Raw genomic sequence first — 25020 nt, 5'->3', positions numbered from 1 at the left:
ACGAGTTGCTGTTTCAAATCCAGTAGTCAGACTACAGTTACTTATCAAAATCACTTGCGTTACTATCTTCTTTTGTAATTTAATCGTATTTCCTCTACGCGTCTTGTCGAGTGACCGACGTCTCTATGCAACAGAAATGTAAACAATGGAGGGAGATGCGCATTTTGTTGGTGGAAAAACTGGAAATATTTTGAGTTTCTGTCGCCAAGTCCGATTATTACAAACGGCTTTGGGCTTCATTTTTTTAAAGTCGCTTGCAAATTTAATGAGTGGCGGGTTGCGCCTTTTTGGGCTCGTTTTTGAACGTGAAGTTGCTCATTTGGGTTTGGAAATAATCAGAGACTCATAATAAATCCCAGAATTTGTTCGTCATTAAGGTAGTTTTACTCAGTCTCTCCCTGTCCATCATTTCCCGGATGATCCGTCCCGCTGTGTCTTTGTTAATGTCAAGTTAATATATTACCTCTGAATGACGTCGAGCTTCATGTTGCGCTCCAGAAAACTGCAAATATCGAGACCAATATGAACAGCGCAATAAACGTGAAAACAGCCACGAATAAACGTGTCTGTAGTTGGCAATAATTATTATGGAAACTTAAGGCCACTATAATTATTAATGTTAAGATAAGTGTCACAAATCTGTGCAGCCATCTGGGCCGTAACGCAGAACCTGGGGAGAGGGGGTGGGGGGGGGGGGGGCTTTAAAATCCTTCTTAGAGTTTTCCAGTATTAAAGGAAGAATTACTAAGTTAGCTTAATTTTGGAAAAAGCTTGGCTCTCTTCCTTAAGGTCCCGGATACCGGGCTCTTCCGGCCGAGCGGCGTGAGGCGACAGGAAACAACGATGCGTGATGACGTCACAGAGTTTAATTCTCAAAACAAGCAACGTATGAATTAACAAGAAAACTGCAGAGTTACAGAGACATACATTCTTTACCTGAGACAAAAGAATTAAAAGAAAAAGGGACAAAGACAGAGAAAGAAAAGGCAAAGACATGTCTTTGGAGAAAGCTGATGCCAAAAAAAGGCAGAATAGGGCAGCTATCTGAATTATTATTACTGAGCACGGACTTTTATTCTGGAGGTGTGTCTTAACTTTTTAATATATTCGAATGTATTCGAAAGGCGTACCTCTGTTTTAACCAACCCGGCGCCACCTCAGGCACCCAGAAAAACTTAAGCCTTCCCTTAACTTCACGACAAGATCAAAAAGCCACTTTTGTCTCCTGTAAGACAAAAGAGCAAGAAGCTGTATTGTGACCCCCTGGTCCTCTAGGGCCACCTGAGCAAATAGACCCTTAACATAAGACTTCACATATACCTGTGAATTTTAAAGTGTCTCCTTCACAAAGTTAAACTCAGTAATTTGGTTTAAGGAAAGATTATCTTCACAAACCTAGTTTTTGCTCATCTGCACTCAGCATCTCCAAAGATTTGAATCTTTGCCTTATCACATAAATCCTGAACCATTTTCTAATACTAAACACATTTTCATTCAAACAATTTCCATTTGGTTCAGATATTATCATAGACAGTACAATTTTCAAATACATTCATCATTCACCATTCTAAACTTAGATAATGCACTTTAATTAAAAACTTGCTATTAATACTTAGAAAAATGTCTTAGAAATGTCTAGAAACACCAGACAACAGAGGATCACACAAATTATTCATGTTTTTTAATTCTTTTGTACTGTTTTTTGTACAATCTCCTCTTCAGTTCAACCTTATCAGTGGAGACACATTGTTGTTAAAGTTACTTTTTCAAAGTAACTATGCCATCACTGCCCGCAGGTCCTTCGTCACTTCGAGCACAGCGACTTGGGCTGTGGAGGAGGCGGCGGAAAAGACAACGCCGACGTCTTCCGATTGGCTGGCCTCACCTTTATGACCAATGCCAACGCCGCCCCCTCGTCCAGCAGTACGTCCTTCGCTCAGAGTAAGGAATCAGAAACAATCATCATCTGTTCAGTAACGGCTCCTTGTTTCACAGGTGAGCCGTGTACAGCCGCCGTCCGTCCAAAGAGAGAATTGACCAACGCACAAAAGGAAGCTAAAGGTACGATTCCACCGTTGCTACGTCCGTCTAACGTTCCCGTTCATAGTTTAATCCTCTTTCACATCTATATGTGTAATAACTAAAGATAAAAAATTATTTGGGTGATTGATTGATTGATTGATTGATCTGTCTGTTTGGCTGATTGAGCTACAATCTGAAACTATTTCAAAGATTCAAGAAAGCTTCACAAACAAAGACAAAATAATAAAAAACAAATTTCCCTGCAAACAGCCATGAAGATTTAAAACATCCAAAGTGACTAAAAACGTAAAACAGAAACAAAAGCAATGTTGCAAAACCAGCCCAAACAGTTGCTGTTGTCGGTTGTCGGTCAGTCACCAGGTTCTGTCTGGGTCCGTCTCTCTGCAGCCAGAACTTTCGGCTCCAAGAAGAGCTGCTGCTTAGCGGGAATGAAGTACATCCCAAAGAGCGTGACCTGCCAGCAGTTTGCAGACCAGGCCTTCCAGAGGCTCACAAAGAAGGATGAAGGGTGCAAGACGGCCTTCAGGCAGTGCTGCGAGTTCTACCAGCAGCACCTGGACCAGAGCGACGGGCTGGTTCTGGGACGTTACGGTGAGTCCGGCCGGTTCCGGTCGGTTCCTTCTGGACCTGACTGTGATGCCTGACGTGGTCTTTCTCTCCAGAACTGGGCGCAGACTTCGATCAGGCGCCGTTGTTGGTGAGAAGCTACTTTCCAGAGAGCTGGCTGTGGGAGGTGCAGCGTGCAAGGTAGCACAAATCAAACGCACCCCAACAGGTCAACGCTTGTTTGGCGCTTGAGAGGAACTCGACTCTCTTCTGTTCTGTTAATATTAATGAACCACGGTACAAAGAATATTCTATTCTGTCAATCATTGCAGTCATATTGGTTTATTTTCGTTCAATTATTTCAATAATTACACATGAGAGCCTCCGTATTCTAGAGGCGCTTATAGCGGAGCTGCTGCTGCTCCTCCAGATTGAGAGGAGTCAGCTGAGGAGTTTCATTTCATCTCCTGGATGGATTGGACACATTCAATATGTCGTTTTCATCCTTATTACCCAAGGAGGAGTCTAGGTTTCTTGATGGACCTGATAGGATCCCAGCAGAAGAATCAGGAAGCTGTGATCACTTTTTGTCACTTAGAAATGACTGCTGGATGATTCCCATGACTCCAGAGTCTCTCTGCCTGGGTGGAGGAACAACAAAGTAAAGGTGGTGGAAAAGCAGAGCTTGTCAGCATCAGACTGAAGGAGGTGAGCCCTGTTTGCCTCCTTCAGGTTGCTGAAGTTAGCTGCTCCAAACAGCTCCTCTTGGCAAGGCGACAGTTTCTGCACTGCACTTCTTTCAGATCACTGGTGATCCAGGAGTTTATCAGGGAAGCATCTCACAGATCTCTTAGTCTGTGTCTTTGTTTGGGACGAAAACCAACCACTTGCGCTTGGACTACACGACCCAGCCTGTCTTGTCATTCCTGGCTCAGCACAGCTCATCCTTTGACTGAGGAGATCGCACCATCTGCAGGAGATTCACTTTTAACCTGCTGATCCCTCCCGGCCCCGCCCATAATCCCCCGTCGCCATGGTGCTGTCACAACGGCAACGAGACGAACTAAATCGTGTACCAGACAGACCACAGTTTGTGAGGCTGAAGGACTGAGTGTCTAGGACTCTGTACTCTCACTGCTCCTTTTCTCTCTCCACAAGTCTGACTTTTGTCATCTGCAGAAACTCTCAGATTTCTCTGCAGTTGTTGGGAGAATCAGAGATGGACAAGAGGCTGAGTACAGAAACCCCCCAGTGTTTCCCTCCAACAGCCTGGACTGGGCAGACAACACAGAGCAACAGTTTAGACAATCGCTACACTGACAAAAATACCTCTTTGGATGAACATAAAAAAATTATAGAAAGGTTTTCCACCTGATTACTTTGCTTTATTTCAGCACCATGTGATTCTGTTAGTCCTATTTAAAGCAAATGTGTTGGGTCAATTTAAGTTATTATAGTTATTCTAATTTAAATAAAATGTTTTGGCTCAATATAATTTATTAAGGTTGATTCAACCCATTTACTATAGTTGGACCCAACATAATTTAAAAGAACCAGCCCAACTAATCTACAACGCTTTGGACCAAATAATTTACTTGATTAAGATTAATGGCAATTTAGTTGAAATCAACTTTTTTTTTCTCCAGAGTTTTTGCAGCTCTAGTGGCTCATATTTTTTTGAGACAGTATCCAGACAGGATGAGGACGTGGCAAAGGTCACCGGGAGTCGAACCAGCGACGTCTGCATTGAGGACCAAGGCCTCCAAACGTGCAGTGTGCTAAACCGCTGCACCACCACATCACACTGGAGAAACCAACTGATGTTACAGTGATTCCTTCACAATAATTATTAAGTTGATCCAACTCATGAACATTAATTTAGTTTAACAAACATACTTCATGCTGAAAGAAAACTATTCAATCGTGTGAAAATCCTTTCCATGATTTAATTACATTAATTCAAAGACTTTTCTTTAAAAAAGTGCTTTTTAAAAAAAGACTATTTTTTTACAGTTCTTAAATGCCAATAGTTCCCTGCAGAGAAAAACAAACATCTATAGTTTAACGTGTAACTAAAACCACTTTGAAGTTTTCCCAGGTGTAAAACAGTGATGTGTCATGATCTCTCGTGATCCCCTGATCTCACTAGATCCTCTTCAGAGGGAAATGAATCTGACTAAATTGAATCACGTTATTTCAACTTGAATATGTTATTCAAGTTGAGACAAAAACGATTGACATCCCGTGATATCCTGTATTCTCACTCGGCTTCAGCACCAGATCAGTCTGACTTTAATGAATCCTGTTATCTCAACATGATTCAATTTCATAACCATGAAGTTGTTGAATTTCTTGTTTATCCAACATGATTGCATCACGTTTTTGTTTGAAACATGAAATTATTTAGTTAAAAGTACATGATATTCTTTTGTCAATCTGATAACCCCCTAAGTTCATTTTTTACAGTGTACTTCTGTTGTGGAAACTCTGTAGCTTTTGTTTAAAACACTGATCATCATGACCATCAGCTGGAGCAGCTAATCCAGTGTTGGTGTTTGTCTCTTCAGGTCAGGCCAACTGTCCATCAGCAGGGCTCTGCCGGACTCTCTGACCACCTGGGTGATCAAAGCCATCGGCGTGTCTCCAGAGGGTGGTGGGTTTCCTCTCCATGTCTTGATCACTTCAGACCGTCGCAGGAATGACCCTAACCGCCGAGTCCTTCTGGTTCTGTCAGGGATGTGTGTGTCGGATCCTGTGAAGGTGTCGGTCAATCAGCCGCTCAGCGTGGACGTCCCGCTGCCCTACCAGGTGGTCCGAGGGGAACAGCTGGAGCTGCAGGGCTCCGTCTACAACCAGCAGGACGACATCATCACCGTCAGTTCAACCACACATCCCATAATAAACACTCAGATCATAGCTGCTGGCTGGGTCTACAACTGATTCTTCCAAGGACCAGCAGCTCACTTCCTGTGTTCCTCTACACAGGAAGGGGAGGGGCTAACACACGCTCTAATTTCCTCTCTCTCTCTCAGTACTGCGTGACGCTGACGGTCGGCCCGGCGCTCTGCCTGCTGAAGTCCCGGCCGACGCCCAGGCAGGAGGGGCATCACACCACGGCCTGCACCTGGAGCCGCCTCGCCGCGGGGGGGGTGGGCAAAGTGAGCTTCACCCTGCTGGGCCTGGAGCCTGGAGAGCACACCCTGACCTTCACCCTGACCATCCGGTCAGGGGCCAAAGACATTGTGAAGAAGACACTGCGTGTGGTGGTATGTGGACCATGAAGGACTCTACTTGGAGCATACAAAGTCTGACACTGGGCACCTAGTTTTGTTCTGGACACTGGTAGTCCTTACCATGTGTGTAGTTACCAGTGGTCAGCTTGGCTAAACATCAGTTCTGCTTTGGTTGTTTGCAGCCTGAAGGAGTGAGACAGGAAGTGAACTCTGGGGGAAGACTGGATCCTCAGGGACTCTACGGTTTGTGGACTCCATCTTGGTTCGCCTCGAATCCTCGTCATCATCATCGTCTCACCTGCGCTGGTCTGGATTTCTGTTACAGGTTCAGAAAAGCAGACTGTGGTGCTGAAGAACGTCCTGCCAGAAAACGTGGTTCCTAACTCGGCTGTGGAGAGACAGCTGACCATAAACGGTGAGGCGAGGAGAGGAGGCGCCGCCGCTGAACTTCTTCAGGTCTGCAGAGATGATCAGGATGGTTGTTCCTAACAGGCGAGCTTCCAGGAGAAGTCGTGTCAGTCATGCTGGACCCCGAGGGCCTCCAGAAACTCCTCAACCTTCCGCATGGATCAGCAGTAGATGAGGGTGATGAAGCTGATGATGATGATTGGTGTACCAGTACCTGGAGACCAACAGCCTGATGGATGACGATGATGGGATGAAATGACATATGAGAAGATGATGATGATGATGATGATGAGATGATGGATGAGCTGATGATGCATGAATGATCAAACATGGTGATGATGATGCATGATGGTGATGATGATGATGACATGATGATGATGATGATGATGAATGATGATGATGATGATGATAATGATGATGATGAAGGGGATGATGATGATGATGGTGATGATGATGATGAAGGTGATGATGATGATAATAATGATGATGATGAAGGTGATGATGATGATAATAATGATGATGATGAAGGTGATGATGATGATAATAATGATGATGATGAAGGTGATGATGATGATGATGATGATGATGGTGATGATGATGAAGGTGATGATGGTGATGGTGATGATGATGATGATGATGATGATGAAGGTGATGATGATGATGGTGATGGTGATGATGATGATGATGTGATGGTGATGATGATGATGAAGGTGATGATGATGATGATGATGAAGGTGATGATGATGATGATGATGATGATGATGATGATGATGATGAAGGTGATGATGATGATGAAGGTGATGATGATGATGATGATGATGATGGTGATGATGATGAAGGTGATGATGGTGATGATGATGATGATGATGATGATGATGAAGGTGATGATGATGATGGTGATGGTGATGATGATGATGAAGGTGATGATGATGATGATGATGAAGGTGATGATGATGATGATGATGAAGGTGATGATGATGATGATGATGATGATGATGATGGTGATGATGATGAAGGTGATGATGGTGATGGTGATGATGATGATGAAGGTGATGATGATGATGATGAAGGTGATGATGATGATGATGATGAAGGTGATGATGATGATGATGATGATGGTGATGATGATGAAGGTGATGATGGTGATGGTAATGATGATGATGATGAAGATGAAGGTGATGATGATGATGAAGGTGATGATGATGATGATGATGATGATGATGATGATGATGATGATGAAGGTGATGATGATGATGGTGATGAAGGTGATGATGATGATGATGATGATGATGATGGTGATGATGATGATGGTGAAGGTGATGATGATGATGATGATGAAGGTGATGGTGATGATGATGAAGGTGATGATGATGATGATGATGATGATGATGATGATGGTGATGATGATGATGATGATGAAGGTGATGATGATGATGATGATGATGGTGATGATGATGAAGGTGATGATGGTGATGGTGATGATGATGATGATGATGATGAAGGTGATGATGATGAAGGTGATGATGATGATGGTGATGATGATGATGATGTGATGATGATGATGAAGGTGATGATGATGATGGTGATGAAGGTGATGATGATGATGATGATGATGATGATGAAGGTGATGATGATGATGAAGGTGATGATGATGATGATGGTGATGATGATGATGATGATGTTGATGATGATGATGGTGAAGGTGATGATGATGATGATGATGAAGGTGATGATGATGATGAAGGTGATGATGATGATGATGAAGGTGATGATGATGATGGTGATGATGATGATGGTGATGATGATCAAGAAGATGATGATGATGAAGGTGATGATGATGATGATGAAGGTGATGATGATGATGATGGTGATGATGATGATGATGGTGATGATGATGGTGATGATGATGATGATGATGATGAAGGTGATGATGATGATGATGGTGATGATGATGATGATGGTGATGATGATGGTGATGATGATGATGATGGTGATGATGATGGTGATGATGATGATGATGATGATGATGATGATGATGATGATGATGGTGATGATGATGATGATGATGATGATGATGATGATGATGGTGATGATGATGATGGTGATGGTGATGATGATGATGGTGTGTCTGCAGGTCAGACCAGCCTTTCGTCCTTCAGGAACGGAGACAACAGCTACAGCAGGTGGATGAAGTCTGAACCCAGCACCCTGTGAGTGGACCAGAACCTCCCGCTGCTCCACAACACCAAACCGATCCGATTACTTCAGTACCTCATTATCCAGACTTTTCATTCCACACGATTCTTCATGATGATTTCAGACTGTCGCAGTCCAAACGATCCTCCTGATGTGATCCGGACTGATCCATTAAAGTGTTTTGTTTCACGTTTATTAAGTTTTAAATATTAATCCATTCTTAGAGTGAACCACTTCCTCCCTACATCCTCCATTTTGTTTTGACAAACCTCAGAAAAAGAGCGCCACCTTTCTGCAGGCAGGACATTTCCATCCAGGAGTTTCTAGCCGTCTGACAGCCTGTGGCGTTATTTAGTGAAGAATTGTAAACAGAAGAGTTCATGGCACCTGCGGGTCCAGAGAAACGATAGTGGAAGAAAAATATCAACAAAACACAGTAACAAACTTCTGACCAATCACAGCCCACCTCACACAGCTCTGTACCAGAAGGAACAGCTTACCTTAGCTCCGCTTTTGCTTTAGCTTAGCTGTAGCTTTAGCTTAGCTGTAGCTTTAGCGGCCGCCTGAATCCCTGTTTCATGTGTGAAGTTTCCTCTTTGTCGCGCTGCTTTCTGCACATGCGTAAGCGGTACGGTCCAGTACCGTCTCCATGGTGACATCAGAACCTCCCGCGTTGTTAAAAAATGGAGGCCTACAGATAGTGGATTGACTCTATTTTTTAAATCGATTCTGAATCGTAGTAAATGAGAATTGTGATTCTTATGTGAATCAATTTTTAGACCCAGTCCTATAAAACTCTAGATTTTAATGTTTTATTTGTTGTTTTCTGTGTTTCTATCATACAGTGCTTTGGCCTGTGGTGTTGTTGTAAAGTGTTTTATGAATAAAGTTGTATCTGTGAGCTGATGACCTTCTGTCCTGCAGGGTCACCGCTGAGGTGGTCAGGACTCTGTCTTTGGCCGACCCGTTTGTTTCCATGGACCATCAGATGCTCTCAGACTCTGTCAGCTGGTTGATCCGCAAAACTCAGCAGCCTGACGGCTCCTTCATAGAGCGGGCTTCCTCCGAGAACAGCCGACCTACGGTCAGTTGGGCCGGTCGGCCTCCTCTGGCGGTCAGTTCCTCTGTGACGGTGCTTCTGGTTTCCAGGTTGGCGGCACTGGCGAGGAGCAGACGGTCGTCCTGACTTCCTTGGTGCTGGTGGCCTTACACCGAGCGACGAGCATCAGGGACCCCATCCTGCAGCTCCGGGTGAGAACTCACTGCTGGGTCGTCCTAAACCAAAGAACATCGGGGTCAGAGGTCAAAGGTCAGCGTGGGAAGAAGATGGATTTGTTTTGTCAGTAGAATCATGTCTGAGCAGTTTAGATACCAGATTTTGGTTTCTGCAGCTGCTGCTCCGGGGCTCTGGGACCCCGGGGCTCTGGGACCCCGGGGCTCTGGGACCCCGGGGCTCTGGGACCCCGGGGCTCTGGGACCCCGGGGCTCTGGGACCCCGGGGCTCTGGGACCCCGGGGCTCTGGGACCCCAGAGTCATCAGCTGAGTTCACAGGTCCAGTTAAAGTCTCAGTTGTTTGTGTTTGTGGTGGTAGAACAGAAGAGGATTTCCCAAACACCCAGTATGCAGTCTGCATTTAATGGTTGCCATGGAAACTAGTGGCGGGAACTAAATTAAGGTCTGCCAGTTTTCCAGTTGGTTGAAAGTTTAACTTGCTGCAGGATGTAGACGGTGGACGTCTCGTTGTCCTCGTCTTTCCCAGGTTGAACCTTGGTAGAGACATTCTTCCGTGTGTCGCGTTATTTTCTTCCCCGGAAACAAGAAGTCTTGGTGCACCTGGTTTGTTCGTGAACTGAAAAGAACTGAGTCGGTTTTCGCTGAATCTCCCATGAGAACAGATTCAGTTTTTATTTTCTTTTTTCTAAGATGCTGCTGCTGTTTTTTGTTCTGATCCGTGTTGGTTCCTCTCCTTGTCGTTCCTCCTCTCAGTTCCATGACCACAGCAAGCGTTCAGCAGCAAACTACCTTTCCCAGCATGCCCTGAATGTGACGAGCATGTACGCGTGTGCGGTGGCGACCTACGCTCTGACGCTGCAGGACCCCAGCAGCGCGGAGGCCTCGGTGCTGCTGACCCGCCTGGAGCAGCAGGCGCGGCAGAAAGGTAACGTCCAAATGATCGTTTCACATTTATTCAAAACCAAGATTTCCTCTTCATGTTTGAGGGATCTTTGGGTTTATTGATTCCTTCAGTGTTTATTACATTTTTTTTCTTCTGATGTATTTGTGCTTTATTCTGTTGTTTGTGTTGCCACAGCTTTGAACCTCTGGTATGCCTGAACCCCCACACATACCAGAGGTGTCATGATGCTGCTTTCTGTGTCCAGGGAACCCGGTTGTGCGGCGGTACTGGCAGGAGCCCAGCGTGACGGATGATTGGCAGAAGCCTGATAAATCCAGGGGTCAGACGGTGGAGATGACAGCGTACGTCCTGCTGACCGTCCTGCTCAAGGTGCAAACAGCTTTCCCTTCAATTTACACTTTTATAATATCACACAATTGTTTTTCCTTCCGCCTGTAGAGGGCGGTGTTTCTGCCGTTCCTCTCTCCGCCTGTAGAGGGCGGTGTTTCTGCCGTTCCTCTCTCCGCCTGTAGAGGGCGGTGCTGCCTCATTAATTTGGTTTGTCTCTTAAAGGGGATGATCCAATACGCCAACCCTGTGGTTTCCTGGCTAACTCAGGATCAGCATTACGAAGAAGGTTTCTACTCCATCAAGGTAAACGTGTTCCACTCCTCCAGCGGAGGGCGACATTGAGTTCCACACCCAGCTCAGCTTCTTTTCTTCTTCGGTGGTGCTGTGTGACATCAGGACATGGTTCTGACCCTGGAGGCCCTCACAGAGTACAGCAAGGTCGTTCCTAAAGCTGCACTCAACCAGGACATCAACATCCGCGACAGCAGGCAGGAAGTGCTGAGCCGAGTCCAGCTGAGCCGCAGCCGCCCGGTGGCCCCGCCCCTCCAGGTCAGGCCGAGCCCACCTGGAGGGGCGGGGCCACAGAACGACTCACTTCACCTCCTCTGTTTCTGTCAAAGATAACGAAGAATGATGACATCATCGTGAGCACCGGTTATGGGAAGGGCGTGTCCAGCGTGAAGGTGGGAGGAGCTTGTTGTGGTCACCTGTCAGGTGAGATGTCCTCCCAGTAATAGTCTGTCTGTGTTTCCAGATGAAGACGGTTTACTATCAGACCACGACGTCCACGCAGACCTCCTGTAACTTTGACCTGACCATTGAGCTGGTCGGACCCGCCGTCTCCAGCAGTACGTCCTCCCCACGGCCCTCGCCCCCCCTGCTGGATTCAAGGAAACTCTGTTGATCTTTCCATCTCCTGCTCTTGCTCTGCTCCTCAGATCCAACCATGAAGGCTCCTCACCTGGTCGCCTGCGTGAAGTAAGAAGGTAAAACCTGACCCGGTCGGCCTGGATCCTCAGTGGTGGACGCTGTGACCTTTGTGTTCCAGGTACCGACCTCCACCCAACGAGGTTTACACCGAGTCGCTTCTGACCGTCATGAAGATCCAGCTGCCCACAGGCGTGGAGCCGTACCTGGAGGACCTGAGACAGGTAATCAGTGGCAGGTAAACGGCCTCGGATGCTTTGACGTCTTTCGGTCTGGTTTCCATGGTTACCATGGAGACCGCCAAGGTCAAAGTGTTCAATGACATCCACATAAATACAAATCATGGAAGAAGTGCTGGTTCTGTTGGACCCAGTGGCGATTCCAGCCCAGTTTTAGAGCTGAACCTCAGCAGCCCAGAGCAGGATGACCTGGATGACCAGGATGACCTGCATGACCTGGATGACCAGGATGACCTGAATGACCTGGATGACCTGGATGACCAGGATGACCTGGATGACCAGGATGACCAGGATGACCTGGATGACCAGGATGACCTGGATGACCAGGATGACCAGGATGACCTGGATGACCTGAATGACCTGGATGACCTGGATGACCTGGATGACCTGGATGACCTGGATGACCAGGATGACCTGGATGACCAGGATGACCAGGATGACCTGCATGACCTGGATGATCAGGATGACCTGGATGATCAGGATGACCTGGATGACCTGAATGACCTGGATGACCTGGATGACCTGAATGACCTGGATGACCAGGATGACCTGGATGACCAGGATGACCTGCATGACCTGGATGACCTGGATGATCAGGATGACCTGGATGATCAGGATGACCTGGATGATCAGGATGACCAGGATGACCTGGATGATCAGGATGACCTGGATGATCAGGATGACCTGGATGACCTGGATGACCAGGATGACCTGGATGACCAGGATGACCAGGATGACCTGATGACCTGGATGACCTGCATGATCAGGATGACCAGGATGACCTGGATGACCTGGATGACCAGGATGACCTGGATGACTTGGATGACTTGGATGACCTGGATGACCAGGATGACTTGGATGACCTGGATGATCAGGATGACCAGGATGACCTGGATGATCAGGATGACCTGGATGATCAGGATGACCTGGATGACCTGGATGACCTGGATGATCAGGATGACCTGGATGACCTGGATGACCAGGATGACCTGCATGATCAGGATGACCTGGATGACCAGGATGACCTGGATGACTTGGATGACCTGAATGACCTGAATGACCTGGATGACCTGGATGACCTGGATGACTTGGATGACCTGGATGACCAGGATGACCTGGATGACCTGGATGACTTGGATGACCTGGATGACCTGGATGACCTGGATGACCTGAATGACCTGGATGACCAGGATGACCTGGATGACCAGGATGACCTGGATGACTTGGATGACCTGAATGACCTGGATGACCTGGATGACTTGGATGACCTGAATGACCTGGATGACCTGGATGACTTGGATGACCTGGATGACTTGGATGACCTGGATGACTTGGATGACCTGGATGACCTGGATGACTTGGATGACCTGGATGACCGCCCCGCCGTAAAATACCGTTAAATGTGGCGTCCTGTATTGGACCGATACATAACTGTCCGATAGACAAGCCTGTCACACATCAACACCAAATGTAACAATAATGACCAAAATAAAACACAGGAAGTATTAAGGTCAGCTAAATTCTGGTGGCGGGAGCGAAAGGACCCCAGAACGCTGCGGAGCGACGCTGAACGTCGCCGTTGCCTAGAGACGGACACTGCGCAGCCGCGGCGAGCTGCTAGCAACCCGCGTCTTGTTAAACGGCCACCCGATGCTCCACCGTCCTCAGAAACAAAAACTAGCAGAAATCCAGACGTGAAGACGAGGAAGACGCTCGTTCCAGGCTGAACATGTCAGCGAAGACGGATAACGTGTCCTTCGATGGACAGAAAAGTGTCCGTCGTGGCGCCGTGTGCTGCTGTATGATAGACAGAATGGATCAGGAGAGGAACCGCAGACCCGTCAGAACCTAAAGAACCAGACATCAGTCTCTTCATCCTCAGTCATCTGATATGGTACAGAACATTTTATTATTGATCAGTTTTTATTGAGCTTTTAGTAGACTATTATGGTTTGATTATTTGCTTCGGATGTTGAGTTTGGATGATACTTTATTTAAAATGTAATAGCATTAGCCAGAATAATATAAATACCCATTTAAAGAACAAATCATGCTAATAGATTAACAGTACATACATATTTCCAACATTAAAAAAGTTTGTTAGGACTTTCTGTGAGTTTTATTCAGAAATGTTTTAATATTTTATGAATAATTGGTCAGTGGTCATTTAATGTATTATTTCATTAATATTTTATTAACGTGGTTTATCAGTGTGGATAACCTGACTTCCTATCAATGAAGAAAAAACATCCATCCATCCATTGTCTGTTCACCCTTCGTCCCTAATGGGGTCGGGAGGGTTGCTGGTTCCTCTCCAGCTACTTTCTGGGCGAGAGGCGGGGTCACGGGGTCACCCTGGACAGGTCACCAGTCTGTCGCAGGTCAACACAGAGACACACAACCATTCACACCTAGGGAGAATTTAGAGAGACCAATTAACCTGACAGTCATGTTTTTGGACTGTGGGAGGAAGCCGGAGAACCCGGAGAGAACCCACCATGCACAGGGAGAACATGCAAACTCCATGCAGAAAGACCCCGGGCCGGGAATCGAACCCAGGAAGAAAAAACATGATAACCAAAAATGAACCAGACCTGCAGCCCAGGGGCGGATCTAGACGGGGGCCACGAGGGGAACAAAAGAAATGATACTAAATGTCTTTTGTTAATACTCAGTGGGGATTTTTTAACCTTCACAATTTTTCTTTAACAATGAATTAAACATTACACTGATGAACTTTTAGCTGCTGTATAGAACCACATTTTCCATCTGCTGGATCTGCAACTGGACCTCTGGAGACACAAGTGGCTCTTTGGCTCATTATTAAATGAAATGATGAAATATTAATCTGTTTTTGTTGAACTCTTTTGTAAGTGTCTCCATAAAAACACAGTCTGCACGGCCCTGTGGTAAATTTGGTCTAGAACCAACCTCTAAACAAAACAGTAAAGACCATATAAATTCCCTTCTCACCCACCGCGGGTGGTCTTCTCTCTCTCTCATCCTCTTAGCTCGGGTCCTCTACCAGAGGCCTGGGAGCTTGAGGGTTCTGCGCAGTATCTTGGTTCTGCCTAGGACTGCACATTTCTGGACTGAGATGTCTGATGTTGTTCCTGGGATCTGTTGTAGCCACTGTTCCAGTTTGGGGGTGACTGCCCCGAGGGTCCCGATGACCACAGGTACCACTGTGGTCTTCACCTTCCAGGCCCTCTCCAGTTCCTCCCTTAGGCCCTGGTATTTCTCTAGTTTTTCATGCTCCTTTTTCCTGATGTTGCAGTCACTTGGTATTGCCACATCCACCACAACGGCTTTCCTCTGTTGTTTATCCATCACGACTATGTCTGGTTGGTTCGCCCTCACCATTTTGTCTGTCTGGATCTGGAAGTCCCACAGGATCTTAGCTCGGTCATTCTCCACTACCTTCGGGGGTGTTTCCCACTTTGATCTTGGGGGTTCCAGTCCATATTCTGCACAGATGTTTCTGTACACTATGCCTGCCACTTGGTTGTGTCGTTCCATGTATTCTTTCCCTGCCAGTACCTTGCACCCTGCTGTTATGTGTTGGACTGTCTCAGGGGCATCCTTGCACAACCTACACCTTGGGTCTTGTCTGGTGTGGTAGATCTGGGCCTCAATTGCTCTGGTGTTTAGGGCCTGTTCCTGGGTGGCCATGATGAGGGCCTCTGTGCTGTCCTTCAGTCCAGCTTTTTCCAGCCATTGGTAGGACTTTCTGATGTCAGCCACTTCGGTTATTTGTCGGTGGTACATCCCATGCAGGGGTTTGTCCTCCCATGATGGTTCCTCTGGCACCTCAGGTTCTGTTCCCCATTGTTTGAGACATTCACTGAGCACATTGTCTGTTGAGGCTTTGTCCCTGATGTATCTATGGATCTTGGATGTCTCGTCTTGGACAGTGGTTCTCACACTCACTAGTCCTCTGCCTCCTTCTTTGCGGTTCGTGTAGAGTCTCAGGGTGATGGATTTGGGGTGGAACCCTCCATGTATTGTTAGTAGTTTCCGGGTCTTAACATCTGTGGCCTGTATCTCCTCCTTTGGCCAGCTAATTATTCCTGCAGGGTATTTGATTACAGTAATCCCTCGTTTATCGCGGGGGTTACGTTCCGAAAATGACCCGCGATAAGTGAAATCCGCGAAATAGAAAACTTTTTTTTTTTTTTTACAATTAGCAACTATTACATGTACTGTATAAAAATACAGTGACTGACGTGTAGGCCGTTTCACTGCTCTTCAGACTGGGCCGCTGCATCCTGACTGCGCTCTGCAGTGTTCTCTTCTCTGAAGCCCGCGGTGCAGGTGTGTTTGTTCGGGAGAAGAACATAGTGATAAGCAGCTGTTGTCGCTCTTTTTTCTTCTTTGCAAAAAGATCCTTGTACACCGACATGCCACCATCGATTACGTTGGAGAACTGTAATGAACGGCTCATCAAAGGGTCCCATTCCTCAGTGCCAAGCTGTTTTATGTACGTACACATAACTGCACAAGACGACAAAATGATAGCACAATTCGTAGCATGTTTTGATACAAGAAGCGGGAGTGAGTTTTTAGCGAATCAGAATGCAGAGCACAATGCACCAAAAAAAAAAAATGCATCATGAAAATCCGCGAAATAGCGAATCCGCGATAAGTGAACCGCGAAGTGGCGAGGGATCACTGTACTGGCAAGGCAAAGCTGTTTATTGCACGGATCTTGTTCTTGCCATTGAGCTGGCTTCTCAGGACTTGTCTTATTCGTTGGAGGTATTTGGTTGTGGCTCTTTTCCTTGTGATCTCATCAAGGTTGCCATTTGCTTGTGATATTCCCAGGTATTTGTAACCTTCCTCTATGTCTCCTATTGTTCCTTCTGGGAGTGAGATCCCTTCTGTGCGGATGACCTTCCCTCTCTTTGTAACCATCCGACCACACTTCTCTAGTCCGAATGACATCCCAATGTCCGTGCTGTATATCCTGGTGGTGTGGATCAGTGAGTCGATGTCTCGCTCGCTCTTGGCGTACAGCTTGATGTCATCCATGTAGAGGAGGTGGCTGATGTTGGCTCCATTCTTGAGTCGGTATCCGTAGCCAGTCTTGTTGATGATTTGGCTGAGGGGGTTCAGGCCTTTGCAGAACAGTAGCGGGGACAGAGCATGTCCTTGGTATATGCCACATTTGATGGACACTTGTACAAGCAGTTTGCAATTGGCTTCAAGGGTGGTTTTCCACAGCCTCATCGAGTTTGCAATGAAGCGTCTCAAGGTCCTGTTGATGTTGTCTCTAAGCATTCGATGGTTCGAGTGTTTGGCATTGAGTCATAGGCTTTCTTGTAATCAGTCCAAGCCGTGCACAGGTTGGTGTGTTGGTTTTTACAGTCTCGGGCAACTGTGTGGTCTACAAGGAGTTGGTGTTTGGCTCCTCTGCTATTTACGCTGATGCCCTTCTGTGCCGTGCTCATGTATTTATCCATATATATATGGATAAATATACACACACACATATATTTATATTTATTTATTTATTATTATTTTTTTTCCCTCCAGTTTTTTTTTTTTGTGGGCTCTAGTGTCCTTTATATGACAGCTGACAGGAGGGGGGACGACATGCGGCAAATGTTGCCTGGTCCGGGAATCGAACCTGCGATGGCCGCGTCGAGGACTCAGGGCCTCCAAATGTGGGTCGCGCTATCCCCCACGCCACCACAGCACACCCCAATATAAATATATATTAACCAGCTATAACGGACCAGATTTGTATCATCAGCTCATTTTATCCAGATAACAATTTGCAATGCTAAATATTATGATTAGTGATTATTTTACAATAGGCAATGCAGTACTTAATACATTTATAATTATTTTTCTATTTATGAATGAAATTGTGTGCAGCATTGGTTTATTTATTTGAATATTATTTTGTAGTTGTTCAGTACTAAATGTTGTATAAAACATTTGGATAAATAATGGATGTGTCTGATCCTTCTGCTTTCTGCTGCTAGCGCTAGGCTAACATGTTAGCTTTGGTTGTATTTACCCAGAACGCCCTGTGCTGTAGTTAACCGTCTCCGGTCCGCTTGGCGTTCACAAACTGAACTAGAGTTCACTTCAACTGAACCCAGACCGAGGTTTGGAGGACTAGAGGTCAGAGGTCGATTAGCGTTCACACCTCACCAACCGAACCGGAGTTTCTCGTTTCTAACTTTAATGGAAGTGGACTAAACAGGGCTGAATGCTCCCATAGAGAACTGGGATTTCTTTGTTTCAATAGAAAACTTCTCACTGAAGAGGTCAGAGGTCACATGTGGGGTTCCCCAAGGTTCATTCCTAGGACCTCTAATGCTCAAAATCTACATACTCCCACCGGCTCAGGTTATAACAGGAAATAATATCAGCTACCATAACTACGCAGGTGATACTGAGCTCTACCTTATGATGTCACCAGGTGACCTTTGACCCCATCCAATCAGTGAACAGATGCTGAGAACAGATCAATGTGTGGATGTGACAAAACTTTCTCCAGCTGAACAAAAACAAAACTGAAGTTATTTTTGGTCCTAAAGAGGAACGATCTAGATCAGTGGAGCCCAAAGTGGGTCCTGGAGGCCCGGCATCCTGCATGTTCTAGTTCCCTCCCTGCTGCTATCACGACCTTTCAGCAGGTCAGTGTTCTCCTAAGGCCTCTAACGATCCATCATTGGATCCAGGTGAGTTCAACCAGGGAGAGACTAAACCACGCAGGATGCCGGACCTCCAGGACCCACTTTGGACTCCCCTGATCTAGAGTTACCGATCTAGAGTTACCAATCTAGAGTCAGCTTCAGTTGTTCCAGCTATAAACCAGAGATCAGGCTGACCTCTGACCTCTGACCTGACCCTCCAGATCCACATAAAGCCGGTTCCAAGGTTTCCTGGATCAGGACTAATGAAACTCATCATTCTCTGTCTGCTGATATTCTGCAAAATCTGAGTCAGTTGAGCCAGAAAATCTCAGATGTTCATAACTGTGACTCAGGCCAGGTTTACCTTAAATCTCATTCTGCGTGTTTTTTTATCTAATATTTTGGTTTTATGAATTTCTGAGGAGATTCTGAACTTTTCTTTCTGCTGGTCTTCAGTTCACAGATGGAGAGTACCCGTCTATCTCCCACTATCAGCTCCAGGGAGACACCGTCATCATCCAGATGGACTCTGTGAGTACCTCAGCTCTGGACTTTGACTAGGCCATTGCAGGACCTCACTTCTTCTGGTTCAAGGTTGTGAACTTTAACCTTCTAACTCCGGTAAAATGTTTTCTCAATTTCTCTAGGACGTATGGTTTTCTGTCAATGTGCTTCAGAGTACAGTGATGCGACAGAATTTTCTGCCTCTAACAGAGACTTCTCTTGTTGCATATGAGTCATGACAGTTAATTAGCAACGGATCAAGGCTGCTTAGGACTACAAATACGCATCGCTGTAGTTCTAAGGTGGAGAATCAGTGGACACAGAGGAGGAGCTGCAATTTAGAACTACTTGTGTGTTAGGTCACTGCTGCAGGTGGTGCAATAAAATTATTCTGCATTATCTTTTTTTCTCAGGTGATGGAACTGCCTTGCAAAACATGGCAGTCCATTAGCATTAGCCTTTTAGCTTAAATAAGCTATTACCTATATTTCTGACTTATTAGCCTTGTTTAGTATGCTGAATGGAGTAAGTAAAGTACAGAAAACACGCCAGTGATGCCCGACATGCTACTGACAGCATTCATGCTAACATTAGCATTTTGGCTATTTTTAGCTGATACATTTACATTATCATTCTGAATGGTGCAAGTCCATGTTAGTGAAGATGCTTGTGACTTTCCACACACTATTTACTACTATTTAGCGAAGCTTAGGCAGTTTGTTAGCATTAGCCTGTTAGCTTAAATAAGCTATTACCTATTTTCTTACTTATTAGCCATGTTTAGTACACTGAATGGAGTAAGTTAATTATGGACAACATCCTAGTGATGGCCCTCATGCTACTGACGTTAGCATTTTGGCTAATGTAAGCCAAAATGCTCATGTGCATTTTAGCTTACGTTAGCATTTAGCTAAAATGCTAAATGCAATTTAGCTAAATGTTAAAATTAGCATTTAGCTAAAATTAGTAAATGCTAAAACTAGCATTAGCTAATTAGCACTTAGCTAAAATCCTAATTAGCTCAATTAGCATTTTGACTAATATTAGCCAAAATGCGAAACGTCTTGGCTAATGTTAACATTTAACCAAAACGTTAGCATTTTGGCTAATTTTAGCTCAAAAGCTCATTTTAACACGCTGAATGGCGCAAGTCCGTGTAAGTCCACGTTCTCGCGATTCTCCTCATGCTGTTGATTGTGCGGCAGCTTTCTATGGCATCGATGCTAACTTTCAGCATTGGAACACCGGGTCCAGACCAACGGGCGCACTTTGGCAGGCCCCATTTAAATTTCTTCTGAAATTTTCTAGTTTTATTTTAATTATCTTCTATTTGATTTTTAGTACTTAATTTTTTTAAACTCATTAATTCAAATTTTTTTATTGTTTTAAGTTCTTGTTATTATTTTTTATCATCTTGGGAATAACCTTATTCTCTCTAGAATGACAGACTTCAGGTAGATGACCTTTGACCTTTCCCAGCAGCAATTGCTTCTTTCAGGTCATCACTGATGTTTTTCCATCTTGGCATTGTGCTACCCTACACCTGATGAAGATGATGATGATGATGATGACTAGAAACCTTCATCAGTATTTTTGTTATTTCCCGTCTTTTGGCCCTCAGGTTCCCTCTGAGGTCTTCCTGTGTGTCGGGTTTCGGGTCAGAACCAGGTTTAAGGTGATTGGTGCTGCGGAGTCCCTGATGACTGTCACAGAACCTCAGGACAAAGGTAAGCCTGCAGTGAATGCTGGGATATCCATCCATCCATCCATCTTCTTCCTCTTATCCGGGTCGGGTCGTGGGGTCAGCAGCTTCAGAAGGGAGGCCCAGTCTTCCCTCTCCCTAACCCAACTGTTCTCCCAGAGCGGTTCTGGTTCAAACCCACTCAGGCCGTTAATATTTGGCCCTTCCTGAGGACGGTCCCGGTTCCCAGATTTCCAACCTATTTCTAATGTTTTCATTGAGCAAATATCATAAAATCTTTTTTCTCTGTTTCCATGTTGAAGAGAATCTGCTGCTAACCTGCAGCGTTTCTGTTTCCAGGCAGCCTGTGCACCAAGCAGTTCTCCGGCCAGCAGCAGAGGCTGCAGCGCCTCTGTGTGGGCGAACAGTGCCAGTGCATGGCAGGTGAGGCGGGTTTCCGCTGTGATTGACTGGCTCCATCTGCAGCTGACCTTATTCAGCTGAGTGCTGTGTGACCCTGTAGCTGCGTGTGCGACCTATAGAGGGAACGTGGACGCCACCCTGACTGCAGCCAAACGCACCGAGGAGACCTGCCAGCCGCACATCAAATACGGTGAGAGGCTGGAAGCTGATTGGCTGCTTTTAGCTGCAGCGTTGTTAAAACCAGATGGAGGTTCTTGGATCGGATCGTTATCGGAGGTTAAAGATGACATGATCTGGTCACACCAGCAGCTCTAAACTCACCTGGATGGTTTATAAAGTTAAAGGAATTGAGACAATAATAATCTGATATGCTTTAATTATTATGTTGGAAAATCCCAACACGCCCCCTAGAGGCTCCTGGAGGAGCTGCATCTGGTCCTCTGCGCTCTCTCTCAGTGGCCCCGCCCTCCTCACAGCAGAACTTTGGTCTGATTGGCCACAAGGCTGCCAGGCAGCCAATCACATGTGAGGATTTGGGATCATGCCATAATGTGAAAACAGATGACCAACAGTTTAAAGAGGTTATTTATAATAATAATCAGTTATTATGGATTTGTTTGGTAGATTTGAGGTGTTTCAATTTGTTTTTGTTTTAAAATTAAAAGTTTGATTGAAATATTACAGAAAAGTAATAATATCCTCATTAATGAAAGAACAAATACATAAAAATAGGGAAATATGAGGCTTCTCATAAAAACACTGAATGCAAAAGGATTTATTAATGTTCAAACATTCATAATTACCAAGTTAAGCTAAAGTTTGAGGCTGCAGATAATAAAGTAATATCCATTTTGGAGCTGAACCAACCGGACTTCCCATCTCCACTGGATCGGATCTATCACTGATTATTGATCTGGGGATTCTAACAGCTAACTGCTAGCAGGTATGCTGCTGGCGCTAGCTACATAATTCACTTTTTTACACCTAACTACACTTCCTCTCCCTCCACTGACTGTCATTTTATAAACGTTGACTTTTACCTCAGTGTGTGAAAAATAGATGTATATTTCATGAAAACATGTTTCTCTGTGTGTTTCTGTAAGAACCACTGGTTGGTTGTTGTTGTGAGGAATACTAGCTCCAGATCAGACCATTGTTCCCAGTTGGTGTTGAATGGTTGGAACCTGATTGGTCTGTCTGCTTCCTCTGCAGCCTTCAAGGTGACGGTGAAATCCTCGGCAGCAGAGGGAGACTTTATGACCTACACAGCCACCGTAGCTGAGGTCCTCAAGAAGTCTGAAGGTGAGACTCCGCTTGTTACCATGGAAACGCAGTAGCAACCATGGACGCCGCTGCATGGTCTTCCACCCAGTCACTAACATCAATATGGAGGAAGAATGACTGAAGTTTAGTTTTTCTATTCACTTTTTTCTCTTGTAACGCTTCATGAGGCGCTAAGTGGAGCTAGCATGGAACGTAGCGCAGAGTCAGACAGGAAATGACCCAGCAGACGGTGTTCTGGTTCTGTGACTGAGATGATCTGGTCTGGCTCTGTTGGTCCAGTAGAACTGGGTCCTTCCTGACTTCACGCTGACTCTGGTTCTGGTTCTGGTTCTGGTCCCAGTGCTGGAAGCAGCCGGTCCTGGCAGCGACCTGGACCTGGTGAAGAAGGTGACCTGCAGCAGCGTGGAGCTGCAGAACAACCAGCAGTACCTGGTGCTGGGCTCGGGGGGGTCAGAGGTCACACAAGGTGGTGGCTCCAGGTGGGTGGTTCTGCTCAGGTTCTGCTCAGCTTGGTCAGGGTCTCACCTGTGGTGTTTCTGGACCTGCAGGTACCGGCTGCCTCTGGACTCGGAGGCTCTGGTGGAGCTCTGGCCCACAGATTGTAGTTCTCCAGAGTGTCAGGACTACAACTCCCAGCTGATGAGCTACGCTGTGGACCTGCAGCTGTTCGGCTGCCCCTGACCTGCGGACCGGGTCACTTCTGGATCTGGTTTAAACGTGAATGGGTCCGAGGCAGAACTCTGCATTTATTAAACATTCATTATTTGTCATGTTGGATTCTATTTGTCTCGCCCACATGCAGAACACCACACAGGAGAAACGGAATCAATAAAAATAAGTTTTTTCTTTACGCTCACAGTAATCTGCTGGGATGGGTCCAGTTAGAGCGGGAACGTCTCTTGGAGCGGTCGCAGCTTTGTGTGGGTGAGAATACTCGGTGCGGGAGGAGTAGTCCGTGGGTTCGGGTTCCTTTATCTCTTTGTGAGTCCAAGTTCCAGGTTCTGGGCGGATAATAATCAAGTGATTCCGTGAAGGAGCGGTGGAGAGCGGGCAGGTAAGTTCTGGCAGGCCGGCGCCAAGGGAGCGGTTCGGTTCCAGGGAAGACTCGAGATCCAACGGGGGGGTTTGCAGACGGGACTCGGGCAACCAGTGGGTTCTGTCCACAGCGTCACGAGGGGAAGAATCCGGAAGGGAAACCAGACTAGATCGTCACTGGGAGATCCACGGCGTCTCGAAAGGGAGCACCTGAAGACGAGATACAAAGAAAACACGAGAGGAGTCACTCGGAGGGAAACATCTCTGAGGGATCACTGAGACAAACTCTGGGGCTCAGAAATACCATTGCTGACAAAACACTCTGGCAATCCGCTCCTCTTGTACTTCTCAGCCTGATGAGATGATGAAAACCCGGTGTGCAGGAAGAGGCGCCAGTGTCCAGAGAGAAGGTGAATCTGACGCCATCTAGTGGCTGAAGGTTGAGTAAACAAAAGAAAACAAAACCCACAAAGAAACCCAGCAACCCCCAAAACCCCCCACATTATTAATACTGATGTATTTTTTCTAGTGTTGGAAAATAAATAAATTTATTAAACAAAAATGTGTTTTTATTTTGCTGTCATTGCTCCTAAAAGATGGCGGAGAATGAAATTAATCTGGATTATCATCAGACGTTTCAAAGGGGTCAAAGGTCACCTGGAGGCTCAGGTTCTGCAGCAGCTCAGAGTTTATTCTGAGGTTCATCCGGATACTGACTGAAAACACAGAACAACATGTGGGGGAGGGGCATGTAGCAGATCAAGAGGTTCAACTCCAGATGCTTCCTGATTTCTAGTTAGGAAAAGAAAAGAAACCTACATGGATGAAAGTGAGTTAAATCTGGAGTAAAAATCTATGGAAGCCTGTTTCCACCACTCCGGTAGAGAAAATAATAAATTATCTCAAAATTTTGAGATAGTGTTTTGAAATAATGAGATAATTTATTTTATTTTTTTCACCAGAGTGGCAAAAACTGGTAAGTTTGATCTGACAACAAGACACACTGGGAGGTAAGTCTTAATTTATAGAATATGTTTGTATAAATTTCTACTAGCAGAAAATGGCTTTGTTTTAATATTTTAGTGGAGTTCTTAAAAACATAAAACATCACGTTTATTTCAGTTTCATTTTTAATTTCTGTTGGTTATCAATGTCTTATTTAATATTACACAGGAATGTAATATGTAATTTTAAATGTCATATTTTCATTAGCCGTAAGTGGGAAAAAAGGATTTACAGAAATAAAAGCTTTCAAACAATTATCTCTGTTATTAATCCAATTAGTGTGTTTGAATTAGGGAAGGCAAGGTAACTTTATTTATATAGCACCTTTCAGCCAAGGACAATTCAAAGTGCTTCTACAAAACAAGTTAAAAACAACAA

At 45.5% G+C, this 25020-nt stretch overlaps 1 protein-coding gene across 1 annotated transcript in view; it reads left to right on the top strand.

The window, feature by feature from the left end:
• The window catches only part of c5 (complement component 5), a 29414-nt gene extending 5962 nt beyond the window's left edge, over positions 1-23452 (top strand). Inside the window, exons 15-42 of the mRNA XM_044111098.1 lie at positions 1797-1923; positions 1996-2061; positions 2431-2634; positions 2706-2790; positions 5157-5463; positions 5622-5855; positions 6005-6065; positions 6148-6237; positions 6315-6440; positions 6551-6562; positions 8365-8440; positions 9351-9510; positions 9576-9677; positions 10414-10585; positions 10809-10933; positions 11117-11197; positions 11291-11443; positions 11515-11577; positions 11649-11742; positions 11833-11872; positions 11943-12045; positions 19167-19241; positions 20836-20941; positions 21256-21339; positions 21419-21508; positions 22531-22620; positions 22943-23081; positions 23151-23452. Of these exons, the coding sequence (XP_043967033.1) occupies positions 1797-1923; positions 1996-2061; positions 2431-2634; positions 2706-2790; positions 5157-5463; positions 5622-5855; positions 6005-6065; positions 6148-6237; positions 6315-6440; positions 6551-6562; positions 8365-8440; positions 9351-9510; positions 9576-9677; positions 10414-10585; positions 10809-10933; positions 11117-11197; positions 11291-11443; positions 11515-11577; positions 11649-11742; positions 11833-11872; positions 11943-12045; positions 19167-19241; positions 20836-20941; positions 21256-21339; positions 21419-21508; positions 22531-22620; positions 22943-23081; positions 23151-23283 (3198 nt within the window). The 3' untranslated portion in view covers positions 23284-23452. The remainder of the gene's footprint in view (positions 1-1796; positions 1924-1995; positions 2062-2430; positions 2635-2705; positions 2791-5156; positions 5464-5621; positions 5856-6004; positions 6066-6147; positions 6238-6314; positions 6441-6550; positions 6563-8364; positions 8441-9350; positions 9511-9575; positions 9678-10413; positions 10586-10808; positions 10934-11116; positions 11198-11290; positions 11444-11514; positions 11578-11648; positions 11743-11832; positions 11873-11942; positions 12046-19166; positions 19242-20835; positions 20942-21255; positions 21340-21418; positions 21509-22530; positions 22621-22942; positions 23082-23150) is intronic.
• The last annotated feature ends 1568 nt before the right edge of the window (positions 23453-25020 follow it).

This window comes from Gambusia affinis, linkage group LG03, assembly GCF_019740435.1.
Source record: "Gambusia affinis linkage group LG03, SWU_Gaff_1.0, whole genome shotgun sequence".
NCBI lineage: Eukaryota > Metazoa > Chordata > Actinopteri > Cyprinodontiformes > Poeciliidae > Gambusia > Gambusia affinis.
The sequence above is the reverse complement of the archived record's forward strand: the minus strand, read 5'-3'. Positions and strand labels throughout refer to the sequence as shown.